The sequence below is a fragment of the Cyprinodon tularosa genome, unplaced genomic scaffold (genome assembly GCF_016077235.1).
Source record: "Cyprinodon tularosa strain WSP-4 unplaced genomic scaffold, ASM1607723v1 ctg589, whole genome shotgun sequence".
Classification (NCBI taxonomy): domain Eukaryota; kingdom Metazoa; phylum Chordata; class Actinopteri; order Cyprinodontiformes; family Cyprinodontidae; genus Cyprinodon; species Cyprinodon tularosa.
Window position 1 is genome coordinate 7412 of NW_024039328.1, and position 13088 is coordinate 20499.

The 13088-nt window shown below is 45.6% G+C and overlaps 1 protein-coding gene and 1 non-coding gene across 3 annotated transcripts; both read right to left on the reverse strand.

The window, feature by feature from the left end:
* Positions 1–897: 897 nt before the first annotated feature.
* trnaa-agc lies at positions 898–970 on the reverse strand. Its single transcript has one exon. It is a non-coding gene; the product is annotated as a tRNA-Ala (tRNA).
* Positions 971–6629: 5659 nt separating this feature from the next.
* On the reverse strand, positions 6630–10614 carry LOC119797556. 2 transcript variants are annotated; one of them, XM_038306676.1, is made up of 3 exons: positions 10366–10614; positions 7072–7399; positions 6630–6999 (listed from the first exon to the last, which is right to left on the reverse strand). In XM_038306676.1, the coding sequence occupies exons 1-3, from the start codon at positions 10611–10613 to the stop codon at positions 6631–6633; spliced, it is 945 nt and encodes a 314-aa protein (XP_038162604.1). In that variant the 5' UTR covers position 10614; the 3' UTR covers position 6630. The 2 variants fall into 2 exon arrangements, with proteins under 2 accessions (XP_038162604.1, XP_038162603.1); XM_038306675.1 differs by lacking the exon at positions 10366–10614 and adding an exon at positions 7520–7781.
* Positions 10615–13088: the final 2474 nt, after the last annotated feature.

Sequence of the window (13088 nt, forward strand, 5' to 3'; positions counted from 1 at the left end):
ATAACATTGGATAATAGTAATTTGCTCTGGTTTATGTGTGAATGCAGCACAAACAGGAAGACACAGCAGAGATGGAGGAACAGGCCGGAATGAGGAGACAGAGATGGAACAAGAAGCTGGTGAGAATTTGTAGTTCAATCTTTTTTTATTCACAATGTCTTGTTTTTCATGTTTCTGGCTCCTGCAGCTGCAGCATTAAACTTGTTCTCCGTAAGACAGCCAGACTCAGGCCAACTTCTTACTGAAATCCTTTCAGACGGTTAATTATTTCCAATATTAAGCTGTTAATAAGGATTAAATGTGAAATAAATCTTAAAAAATAGATGGGATGCAGGAATACTTTTTTGTTGTTCTTAACCACCTTCATTATCATGAAATATTTTGTTGGGAATCCCCAGATGATGGGAATGTCTAGCTCCACCCCTGCTGCAGCTGCAGAGGCTCCCCTGGCTGGGATTTGAACTCTGGCCTCATTTTCAGGGCTGACATTTGTAAGAGCAGTGCTCCTCCTGGTGGTGGCTCTACGTGTTACATCTTCTTCACCGTCTTTTTAACTTCAGTGGCCCTGATCTCCTCTTCCTTACAAATAGTTTGCTTACATTTCAGGACATAAGGCATCTGGAGGAAACTCTTCTTCTAGAAGTATAACAAAAGACAACATTAAAATGTTTTGTAATACTGTAGAAAAATGTCAAAGCTGCACCAGCTATCAGAAACCAACATTTCTTCATCAGTAGGTTTGCTAATCTCAGTTTTAAGCATTTTATACATGTAATATTATATTTATGCAAGCTACTGTATAGTATTTATTCTGTATTAATTGTTTATTACAACTTATCTTTAAAGATGCTTCCAAATCCAAAGGAAAGAGTCAAAGTAAAGGTTGAAAAGGAAAATTGGAGGATGCGGGCATCGATCCCGCTACCTCTCGCATGCTAAGCGAGCGCTCTACCATCTGAGCTAATCCCCCCTGTGAGCTATTTCTCTGAGAAGGGTGTACATATCCCATGTACGTGTGAGTCGATGACAGATGTCTCCTTACACCCACTACAGAGAGTTTTGTGGTTCCACTTGAGACACATTTGACCACAGCAGAGTCACCTTACCAAGGCCTCAGACCTGAATTAGCAACACAGCAGCGTTACTCACTACGAACTTACAGCAATCACCTGATTGGCTGACTGTAGGCAGGGAACCGGTGGGATTGGTCTCCGATGTAAAAGAAGGAAGCTCCAGGGCAGCTGATAAAAATAGAAATAATGGCAGGTAGTGACAGGCAGTAAATAAACTCAGAGGCAGAAGCTGGAGGTTATTTTTTTACTCCGCTGATTCCACCTATCTGTGAAGTAGCTCAATAGATCCAGAGCTGCCAAGTTTCAGAAGAAAATGTCAAGAGTGAGACTTAAGTGATGCATTTGGCCACAAACGTCAATTTATAATAGGGCTGAAACAATCGGATTAATTGATTATTTAAATAATCGTCAACAACTTTAGCCTTCGATGAATCGTTTACTGAGTGCAGAGACTCTAAAACGTGCCTTTAGCTCACACAGCAACCCACTAAGAGCAATATTTATACCAAGATTGTAAAAAAGAACAAAAAACACTTTGCATTTAAGAAAAAATATTAATTTTCGTCCATCAATATGCTCTATCCAAAACTCGTTGAGTGGAAAAGTTTTAGTTTCACCTTGTTGAATTCCGTAAAAAAAAAAAAAAAAAAAACTCCTTTAAGGAAAATTTAGCTATCCGATTATTCAAGAAAAATAATCAACAGATTAATCATTTTGTGAAATAATGATTAATGTCCCCACCTGCATGCAAGCTGCTCCTGATTCTGGTCTTAATTAACCAGAAAAAAGGAATAAAACAAAAATGACAAAAATAATTAAACTAGAAAACCCACAGTGGTGCTTCTAGGAAATGTTCACAGGAGTGGCAGGCAGGGATCCATGTGCACTGAGGGGGGGGCCCAAAACTAACAGGCACAAAAACCATTTCAGGGTCAATCTACACTGATCACAATGAATCTAAATCTACATTTTTTTTTTTTCCGAATAAATCACTGTGCAGGTAGCTGTGATCACGTGACCAAGTGAAAATCAGTGATCAACTGTCCGGTCAGTTCACTATAAAGTCCACTATATAGTCTCCACTCTAAATAATGATAGTGAGACGAGCTAAACAGGGTTTTCACACGTTTTGACCCCCGTCACACCACCCCCCTCCCTGCCCTCAACTTTACACACGTCTCCGACTCAAAGGCCATCAGAAACCTACCCTCCACCTCACCACCACTCTCACCAACCCCCTCCCCCTCACAGTCGCTGCGATGCAGTTGAGAGGTCAGCTGGAGGGACTTCAGGTTCATTTATACTGTAGGAGCCATTTATCCTTTGGTGTTTGTCGCCACCAGGGGGCGTATTTAATTTTGAGTTCTGAGTGTCTTATGGGGGGGATGGGTTATTTAACATCAATTCTGTTTAGGTGTGTTTAATAGGCTGAGGCAAACAGTTTTCTACTGTGATTGGTTTGGATGTATGTGGAATTTATGTGGATCTTAAGGGAAACAGTAAGACAATGGACATATTACTGAAAATAAATGACTTTATTTTATGCCTCAAACGGAAGATCAGCATTCTGAATCTTAATTGAGCGCACGTAAAACCAATGCCTTCCAAAGACAACCAGTAGCCTAAAATATAGGATTTTAGCCGCTACATATACTTTGAAACTAGGTCGTCTGCGTAGGTGTTGCAGTGAACAAAAAGCCGTCCCCGCCCCCTCCGCAGACACTCTGCTGCACCTCTCCCAAATTGTAGCTGACTGCAGACAGGAGGCCGGCTTGTTTTGTTTTTATGACCGCAATTGCAAAAAACAGCTTGTGAAGTTGGACTAGCTAGAAGAGCGAGGTACACGAGAACGCTGGGACCCTTTTTCCACCTGGATCCCCGCTCTTTTTTCAACCTCATGTCCCTCCGTTGTCGGACAAACTCGCCCCCACTTCCTCACCGCCTCAGCCTATCTAGACCCACAGCGTATAGTGCAGACCACGGTAAAAATTGAGCATAAATCAAAAATGTCTGTGTCAAGCTCACTGCGACACACTCAGGGTTCTAGCGGGTCCTTAAAAAGTCTTAAAAGGCATTGAATTCTTAAAAATAAAACTGAGGCCTTAATTGGTATTAAAATGTCTTAAATCAGTCTTTCGTAGGTCTTAATTTTTAAAAGATCATAAATAGGCTAATTTTTATTCCAATTTATTTTTGCAATCTAAATAAAACGTTAAAAGTGAATTTTTTTTTTTTTCATAAAAACAAAAAAAATGAATGGCTGGCCATTATTGGTTCCATCCCTATAGCAGAACCAATAAAGCGTTGTTGTGGCCGGGACATTTGGGAGATGCACCATTAACTTTTTGTCTAGAGTGGGGGCAAGTGTAAATGTAACGAAAATTGTCTATTCAGCCAAGAGTTTTCTCCATGTCTAAAACCAGTACCAGGGAACATACATGAGGCACAGAGTATTTTTTGCAAGAAGTCATTCAAGCTCGGAACAATAGGAATTAAGGCAGTGGAATCGCACATGTGAAGCGCGAAATACAAATCGTCAAAATCGAGAAACAGCCAGTATTTCTTAGTTTTGTTCCACCCTTGTCTCTGCAAAACAAAGTTTGTGAATTCAGTTAAATAATTGTTAAAATATATCTGTCATTTGTGTGTTTTTAGCTTTCTTCCTGTATGGGAAGCTTTTCAAAACTTGAAACATTAGTGCAGTGGTTTATGTTAAAATAAACCTTTGGGTTAAGTTGTCGCAAGCGGGTTTTTCTTGTGTTTCTTGTGAATTTGGTCTTAAATTTTTATTTCAAGCAGCATTAAAAAGTCTTAAAAAGTCTTGAATTTAACTTGCCTTATGTTGTAGGAACCCTGACACTGCTGCTGGGAGTATAACCAGCCCTTTAGACCGACGAAAGCCTCTGGACCAGATGGGATTCCTGCAAGACTGCTGAGAAACTGTGCTGATGACCTCTGTGAGGTTCTCACAGCTACATCCAGAACCTGAGCCTTAAGTTATTGATCTGGGATATAGATCTAGATCATGGGGGTGGGGTGTTCTGCGGCCTCTTAAGCTGGCGCTGTTCTCTCAGCCACTCCTCTAAAGATTTGCCCCCAGAGTTTCTGGGGCAGAAAGTGGCGCTGCCAAAGCGGCTGTATCCAAACTCTTTGGTTTTGGCCTGCCCACATGTGCTGCACTTATTAAAGGCCACCTCTCTGACATATTGCCTTTTGCTAGTCCCAGTGGCCGCCTCCTCTGCCCTGCGCCGCCTGTTCCTCCGGGTAGAGCGGGACACAGAGGGTGTGGGTGCAGGAGCCACTGGTGTTGCAGGTAGAACCAGTGTAGGAGCAACATCTGCTGCCATCATGGTTGATCCAGGGTTCACCAATAACAACTGCAATGGTGGCACAGGAGCTAGGAGAGGAGGCGCTCCTGGGGCAATGTGCTGCACAGCCTTGGCACTGCTGGACCCCCTGGGTGGCCAGTTTGCACCTCTTCACACTTTCCACTTCTGGGTTCACTCCAATGTTCTAAGGGGCCCTGAGTCAGCTTAGTTTGGTGTCTTGGCTGATAGCTGATCCTGCTCTTGTCCGCATCTGGAAGGGCAGACCAAAGGCGGATGACCTCTGTGACCTGCTGCTGTTCCAGGTAGAGAGCCTGACGGAGGGACACCAGGTACTCTGCCAAATCCTGCACCTTATCCCAGCCAGGGATGAAATCAGGTCCATGAACTGCAGCCTGCAAGGAAGCATTAGAACAGAAACACAGCATGTCAAAAATCTGAGTGTCAGAGCAGACGTATATATGGAGCTGCATATAATGAGTAGACTACTCACAGGAGGCTGGACTGCAGCAATGGAGCCAGCTGATGCTGCAGGACCAGAGGCTCCACTTGGCTGTGCAGGAGGCAGAGGAGGCTCAGAGGACTGGAGCAGAGGACTCAGTCCTTGACTGGAGGTGGAAGGCTGTGGTGAGGGTGGTGCGGAGGAAGAGGGACTGTAGGGCGCTGCTGTGGACTGCCACAGTCTCTGAGGAGTCATAGAGGACGGGGACAGTCAGGTCCTCAGATTCCTCCTCCACAAAGCCTTCATCTTCAACCGCCTCATCATCCATCTGCTCGACCAGTCGATCCTCTTCCTCTGGGTCTCCCTTTACAGTCAGGGACTGACCAGACTGGCTGTAAAGGTTCTCCATTCCTAGAAGCTCCCCTGTGGAAGAACACAGGAAAACAAAATTAAAAAATATTAGTGAAGAAACTAACCTTATTTAAATACTCTATTGACCTGACTTGATTACACAATATTTCATCTGAATATAAAAAAATCTTCATAAAATACTGCTGAAGTACTTAGTACTTCCTGTACTAATTGAGTCTGATACTTTGACTACTAGCATGTTGCTTTAGTACTTTCATATCAATGATGAATGTTTGTTGAAAGACATCATCAGAAAATCCATTATGGATTTTTTTATTGTTAAATATGAGCGGACATGACTCCTTCTTGCCTGTGTACGTCCCCGGAGGTTGGTAGCGCTCATCCAATGGCGTCTTCAAGACCTTGCGCCTGAGTCAGTCCATGGCCTCCCTCTCAGCACTGCTGTAGGTCCTCAGCCCTGAGTTCCCCCTGATTGCCTCCTCCATCAGACCTTCCAGGAGGTGGGCATGGAAGTGGGCGTCGCTGGCACTGGTCCCTACAGGTTAATCACAAACAAAATTCAAATACTCTGTTCAAAACCACATCAAAACTAAATTAAAACTGTAACCACCCACCTGGGATGAAACGGTTGAGGTGGAAGGACTCTAAGGAGGTGGAGCCACGAGCACAGCGGTAGCAGCAGAGCTCCATGCCACCCTTCTTCAGCGTCCCCGTCTTCAGGTACAGAGGGAAGCCTTCTGGGTCCTGAATACAGGCGATGTGTCTCTCCTGGTCTTTCCACACCTGCTGGATGCGCTGGTCGTCCAGCAGTGGAACTACCAGAGTGTCCTTCCCCTTCTCACTGTCCATCTCATCTATTAGGGCCTTTATCCTCCTCGTCGTCTCCTCCACCCCTCTTGTCCTCTTCCAGGCAATGCAGCGCCAACTCCTTCCTGCTGATCATTTGGTCCAGAGCTGTTTCAGAGACTGGACCAATCCTCTGGTTAGAAGCTCCTCCCCTTTGGCCAGCCGAAGAGCAGCAGCATCTTCTGGGTCTAGCTCAAAAATGCACCTGGAATGTTCATTTTGACAACATTCTCTGAGTTACTTTAAGACAAATGTTGCAGCTGCAGTGGTTTTCTCCCCTTTCTTGTCAGGGTTCTGGATGCAGGCCTTCTGCAGGTGTTCTATTTTGCCCTAATTGGTGCTTGTCTGCTTTAAAGGCTGTCATACAAGCAGCAGACAGGAGGCTTCTCCCTCTTACCTCCTCAGAACCCTGTTTGGTTTGGAGCTGTAAATTTAGTTGCAATTCAAGTTAACAGTTATATTTCCTTTGTAATTTTCTTTTAATTAAGTTAAATGCTATACAAATGTCCTCAATTTAATCTTTTCTATTAACCTGAAAAATGACTACTAAATATACAAGCAGGATGACTGTTTACCTCGACAGCCGAGCCATGAAGGTGCCGTAGAGCTGATGAGCCTCAGTGATGACTCCTGCTGCAAAACGGCGCATGAAGTGCCAGATGTCCAGGCGCACTATGAGCTCATTCCACTCAGAAAACATGGCCCTGACCTGCGACTGTCTTTGTGCGTGCTGGCTGCAGCAGTCCCGGTCCACATACATGATGACAGGCGGTGGCACTCCTGCCTCTCTGTACCTCCTCATGAGACCCGCTGCCATGGGCCACAGTCCATGCCCCTCTGCGGCGGTCAGCACAGACACCAGAACCTGGCCGTGCTCATTGGCCACATTTGTACACCAGCCGGCAGTGTTGGCAGCTGCACCAGCCAGTTTTTTGGTAACCTAAGAAAAACCAACACAGTTAATAAGACTTAAAATAAAAACACTGAGAATAATTTGGGCTATTTTTTTTACCTTTTTGGTGGAGTCCATCTTAAGGACAGAGCCAAATACCGAAGTTATTTTGGCCTTGACCTCAGGTAGCCGTGACAGGACGTCCCTGGCATACACAGACAGAAGCCACTTGGGTTTAGGAAGGGGCGGGAGCGGCGGCGGGGCAGAGAACACTGGAGGCTCAATGATGGTGGAGTCGACGAAGGGCTCGCAGGCAGTGAGGTACTCCAACGTGCGTCGTGTCCACGCAGCACTGTGCTCCTCCTGCAGCTTCTTGTAAAGCTGCGTGACACTGTTGCCCTGGGTCCTCTCCCGCATCATGATGACCACACGGTAGTCACATGAATACCTACAGACAGCAGAATGGGTCAATGTACTTACATTAAGGAAAAACCCAAGATTTTATGCTGTTTAGTATCAGCAGAGGCCCATTATAGGACAAAAAATATATATAATAGATATGTAATACCTGTTTGTCAGAATGGCAGGGAATTTTCTGCGGTGCCCAATGTCCAGCTGTCCCAGAATGTCCTCAGACCAGGCTGGACACTTCTTCTTGCACCTTTTGCACTCTAGATACTCAGTAGCCATGTCATACCACCCATCTATGTCCAGGACCTTACGCACAGTGCGGTAGAGGCCAGCAGCTGTCAGCTTGTGGTTACTACAGGCTGGCTGGATACAGACTAGGGCAATGGACCACAGCTTTAGCGGCATCCAGAGGAACAAAGGGCGGCAGAAGAAGACAACTCACTGTCCATCTCATCTATTAGGGCCTTTATCCTCCTCGTCGTCTCCTCCACCCCTCTTGTCCTCTTCCAGGCAATGCAGCGCCAACTCCTTCCTGCTGATCATTTGGTCCAGAGCTGTTTCAGATACTGGACGAACTCCTCTGACCAGAAGCTCTCCCTGTTTGGCCAGCCGAAGAGCAGCAGCATCTTCTGGGTCTAGCTCAAAAATGCAGCTGGAATGTTCATTTTGACAACATTCTCTGAGTTACTTTAAGACAAATGTTGCAGCTGCAGTGGTTTTCTGCCCTTTTCCTTGCAGGGTTCTGGATGCAGGCCTTCTGCAGGTGTTCTGTTCTGCCCTAATTGGTGCTCGTCTGCTTTAAAAGCTTTCATACAAACAGCAGACACGAGGTTCTCCCTCTTTCCTCCTCAGAACCCCGTTTAGTTTGTATCCTATGGTTGGGTTTTTGTTCGGTTTGCTGCATTTGCTTATTTCTGTTTAGTTATAGCTTTTGCCTTAATCCATTTTTGATTTACCATTTTATTTATCCCTTTTTTCAGGTTTTTGTGTCTTTAGTATAATTTAATAAATTACATTTTCAGTTTAAAGAAAATCCTTGCGTGGTCTCCTTTAATGTTACCCCCACTAAACAAGCCTGGTGGACGTAGCATTGTGGGGGCTTGTCCAGTTTATATGGACTAATTATGCTTGATTGGCCTCATCGTTGTGTTCAGGTTGCAGTTACATGCCCCAGACTTTGGTTTTCCCGTGTTGCAGGTTATTGGTAGGCTTTTTGGCTAGTTTAAGGTGTTTGGGAACCTTACTAGATTTTGGACATTTTTAATGTTCCATATATATGTTGTTGGAGGTCCATGGGGATGTTTGTACATCTGTTGGTGGGGGAGAGAGAGAACTTTTTGTTTTGTAGTAGGTAAGTGCTGTTTGGTGTTTGTTGTTTTGGCAACTCCATTTCAGACAACCCTGTTTATTATTTTAGTTTGTTATTTTTGGGCTGGACTCTGGGCTGAGGGCACCGCCGTGGTTTGCTGCCTGAGAGTTTTTGGCCTGGAGGGATTTGCTGCCAGCGGTATCTTGGTGCTTCAAGTGCCTTGGCTCTTGGAGGAAAGCCTGAAGACAAGGCTAAGGTTAGTCAGGGATTTGATCAGTTAGTTAGTGGCAGTTTAATGGAGTTTTGCCATTTGTTTGTACCATTCATGCACTTCCTTATGGTCGCTGGTTAAAAAATACATTAATAAAAAAATAAATTGGTATACATTTTCTGACTAGTTTTGTTTTGGAAGTTGGTTTGTTGGATTATTTTGGTTTGACAATGGATAATGTAGGTTCTTTCTTGTCTTTCCCAACTTTGGAAATGTTGGAAAAGCTTACAAAGGAGCAGATTCGTCAAATAGCTGAACACTTTAAAATTGATCATGAAGCTGCGAAAGGATTAAAGTTGCCTCAACTAAGAAGTTTCTTAAGAGACACACTTGTAAAACTGAATGTCTTTACTGTTTCCCTTTCAGATGCTGCTGTGACAGATGTAACTTCTGATGGTTCATATTCTTTAACTGGTGCCTCAAAGTTGGAGGATGAATCATCAGGTCCAACAGTATCTCAAGCTTCTCAATTAAAGTTTCAATTTGAGAGAAGTGAGGTGAAAATGCAGATTGAGTTAAAAAAATTACAGCTAGCACATGAGCTTGAAGAGAGAAAACTTAGCTCATGAGTTGGAGGTGAAGAAAATATCTCTAGAAGCTGAGCGTTTGAAGTTGAGGTCTGAGGGCAGGTGAAGTGGTGGATCTTTCAAAAGGTCTCAAGGTGGTGATGGGTTTTCTGCATATAACTTGGTTAACATGTTGAAGCTGTTACCTAAGTTTAATGAGCAAGATCCAGATGTGTTTTTTCTCTATTTGAGGGCATGGCAGAGGACAATGACTGGAGTGATGTAGAATGTTCCATTCTGCTGCAAAGTGTGCTGGTGGGTAAACCTGGCCGTGCTCATTGCCCACATTTGTACACCAGCCGGCAGTGTTGACAGCTGCACCAGCCAGTTTTTTGGTAACCTAAGAAAAAACAACAAAGTTAATAAAACTTAAAATAAAAACACTGAGAATAGTTTGGACTTTTTTACCTTTTTGGTGGAGTCCATCTTAAGGACAGAGCCAAATACAGATGTTATTTTGGCCTTGACCTCAGGTAGCCGTGACAGGACGTCCCTGGCATACACAGACAGAAGCCACTTGGGTTTAGGAAGGGGCGGGAGCGGCGGGGGGGCAGAGAACACTAGAGGCTCAATGATGGTAGAGTCGACGAAGGGCTAGCAGACCATAAGGTACTCCAGCGCGCGGCGTGTCCATGCAGCACTGTGCTCCTCCTGCAGCTTCTTGTAAAGCTGCGTGACACTGTTGTCCTGGGTCCTCTATCGCATCATGATGACCACAGTAGTCACATGAGTACCTACATACAGCAGAATGGGTCAATGTACTTACATTAAGGAAAAATCAGACATTTTATGCTGTTTAGTATCAGCACAGGCCCAATATAGGACAAAAAAATTCTGTTTTCATGGATATGTAATACCTGTTTGTCAGAATGGCAGGGAATTTTCTGTGGTGCCCCATGTCCAGCTGTCCCAGGATGTCCTCAGACCAGGCTGGATACTTTTTCTTGCACCCTTTGCACTCTAGATACTCTGTGGACATATCATACCACCCATCAATGTCCAGGACCTTACGCACAGTGCGGTAGAGGCCAGCAGCTGTCAGCTTGTGGTTACTGCAGGCAGGCTGGATACAGGCCAGGGGAATGGACCACAGCTTTAGCGGCATCCAGAGGAACAGAGGGCGGCAGAAGAAGACATCAGGAGACGCCGGAGGCTGGGTAAAGAGAGCGGGGGGCTGAGGAGGGTACGACCAGAAGTTGGGGTGTGGGATCAACTCTGGCTTCCCAGTTTTGTTGTTGGCCCTGAACACGCTCTTCCTGATCCAGTCCTGCTGGAAGGAGGGGAGCTGCTCCTTCCAGTGTAATAATTTTTTTTGCCAGCTGTGATGGTGACAGATGTTTCCCCCTTACCAACAGGGCCTTTACACTGGCTGCCATCAGTGGTCTGCTCTGTGTGGAAGGAGGTGAAGGAGGAACAGTGGCAGAGAGCAGGCAGGCTGGAGCTGAAGCCTCCCTCTTCAGCACGTATTCCTTAAACAGAGCCATGTTCGTATTTGGCCTGGCCTTTGCTTTCTTCAGGTAACTGATGAGAGCCTGGGCCTCCTTGCTTGGGTCCTCAAACACCTCCTTCATGGACGGGCCCTTGAAGTCCCCGAACTCCACCATCAGACACCCAGAGTCACCGCTCCTCTGGGACTCCTGGAGCATAGCGTGTTTTTTCCTGTGCACATCCACAGCCTCTCCTATCTCCCTGATCTGGGAGGTGTACCTGAGGAACAGGTGTTTGCTTGCTGACAGTGGGGTGTCTCTCTCCTCCTCCCCCACGTTGCTGCTGACCAGGTTGACAACGTAGCCCAGAGAGTTCTCCAGCAGACCCAGGAACTAATGTTGAACCGATATCAGTATTGGGCGGGGGCCCCAATCCAGCACTAAAATGGTAGTATCGGTATCGGCGAGTACCAACAAATAGGGCACCGATACCGTTTTGATGTTCGTATGTCACCTGAACGCAGCCTTCTCTCTCCCGACACAGACTAGTGTTAACTATCGCTATTGGCCCGCTCCAGGCCAATAAAGGCGGGCCAATAGCCGCTCTTGACCAATGCCGGGGCAGCTTTTTCATGCAGTGGAAAAACAAACCAGGAGAAGAAAATGTCTGCGGTGTGGAAGTATTTCTTTATAGAAACGCCGGCAAGTACATCGGCTAAATGCAAGATTTGCGACCTGAAAGTTTCACGAGGTGGAGTTAAAACGGGCAGTTTCAATACCTTGAACCTGATCAAACATTTGAAGTCGAAACATGTAAACGAACATAAAGAGTTCAAGACTACCAAGCGAAGCCGGGAAGGACCGCAGCAACAAACCCTGGTCAGTTCACTTCGTGGGAAAGAGCAGTGGGAAGAGAAGAGTGAAGCAGCAAGACAGATGTCTGAGAAAATAACCGAGATGACTGTTCTCTCTAACCTGCCCCTCTCCTTCGTTGAAAGCGTGGGCTTACGGCTTTTTATGGCTCACGCAGTACCTAAGTATAAGGTCTAAAGTCGCAAATACATCACAGGGACTACTATCCCGGCACTGAAAAATAAAGTAACGGAGCATATTTTAGGAAAGTTAGAGGAGGCAGGGGCCATAAGCTTTTCAACCGACCTCTGGAGCAGCCAAGTCTCCCCGCTTTCCCTGCTTAGCCTGACAGCCCACTGGGTAGACTTGGAAACATTCACACCGGAAAGCATCATTCTACATGCGAATGAATTCAAGGGATCACACATGGGCGAAGCTATTGCAGGAGCAATAAAGAGCATGCTGCACAACTGGAGCATCCCGAAGTCAAAGGTAACGTACGTTTTCTAGTCTAGACTATGAAAGAAATGCCGCAGTAATTTGCGACCTATGTGAGAGAGAGAGAGAGAATTATGCTAATTCTTATTATTATTATTAAAGGTCCATGCCATTCTTCGGGACAATGCAAGCAATATGAAGAAGGCAATGAGGGACCTGGGAGTCTCCAGCCTGGGATGTTTCTCGCACATGATTCAACTCGTGGTGCACGACGGACTTCTGTCCCAGCAAAGTGTGAGCGATGAGCTGGCCAGTGGGAGAAAAATTATTGGGCACTTCAAACATTCCCCATTGACCACATTAAGAATCGAAACTGTCCAGGCAGGACTGGGAAGGCCAGTCAAACGTCTGATCCAAGATGTTCCCACTCGCTGGAACAGCACCATTTATATGACTGCGAGCCTGCTGGAGCAAAAGAGTGCCCTCTCACTCTACGCTGCAGACCACCAGCTCCCAGCAACACTGACAGCAAGTGACTGGATTTTGCTGGAGAAAATCAACACTATTCTGGCTCCATTTGAAGAGATCACAAAACAGATCAGGTTCGCCACCTCCACCACCTCAGAGGTCATCCCCTCAGTCGTCGTTCTGAAGCATCTGTTGGCCAAACAGGGATAAAAACAATGAAGGCAACACTTCTAGCAGCTATGGGCACAAGATTCCAGACCATTGAGGCGGAGCCCTTGTTCTCTGTTGCAACCATGTTAGACCTACGTTACAAAGACAGGTCTGTTAGTTTAATTGTGAGCTGTATAGTGTAAAGTTTAAACATCTTGTGTTAGTGTGCAATTAAATGCAGTGCT

What these genes read in the sequence shown, in the direction of transcription:
- LOC119797556 (XM_038306676.1), bottom strand. Translation starts at nt 10,613, where the DNA reads ATGCCGCTAAAGCTGTGGTCCATTCCCCTGGCCTGTATCCAGCCTGCC. An exon ending in CCTGCCATTCTGACAAACAG is followed by an intron (nt 7,400 to 10,365) that starts GTATTACATATC and finishes TGCTGTCTGTAG; the next exon opens with GTATTCATGTGACTACCGTG. An exon ending in AGATGGACTCCACCAAAAAG is followed by an intron (nt 7,000 to 7,071) that starts GTAAAAAAAATA and finishes GGTTTTTCTTAG; the next exon opens with GTTACCAAAAAACTGGCTGG.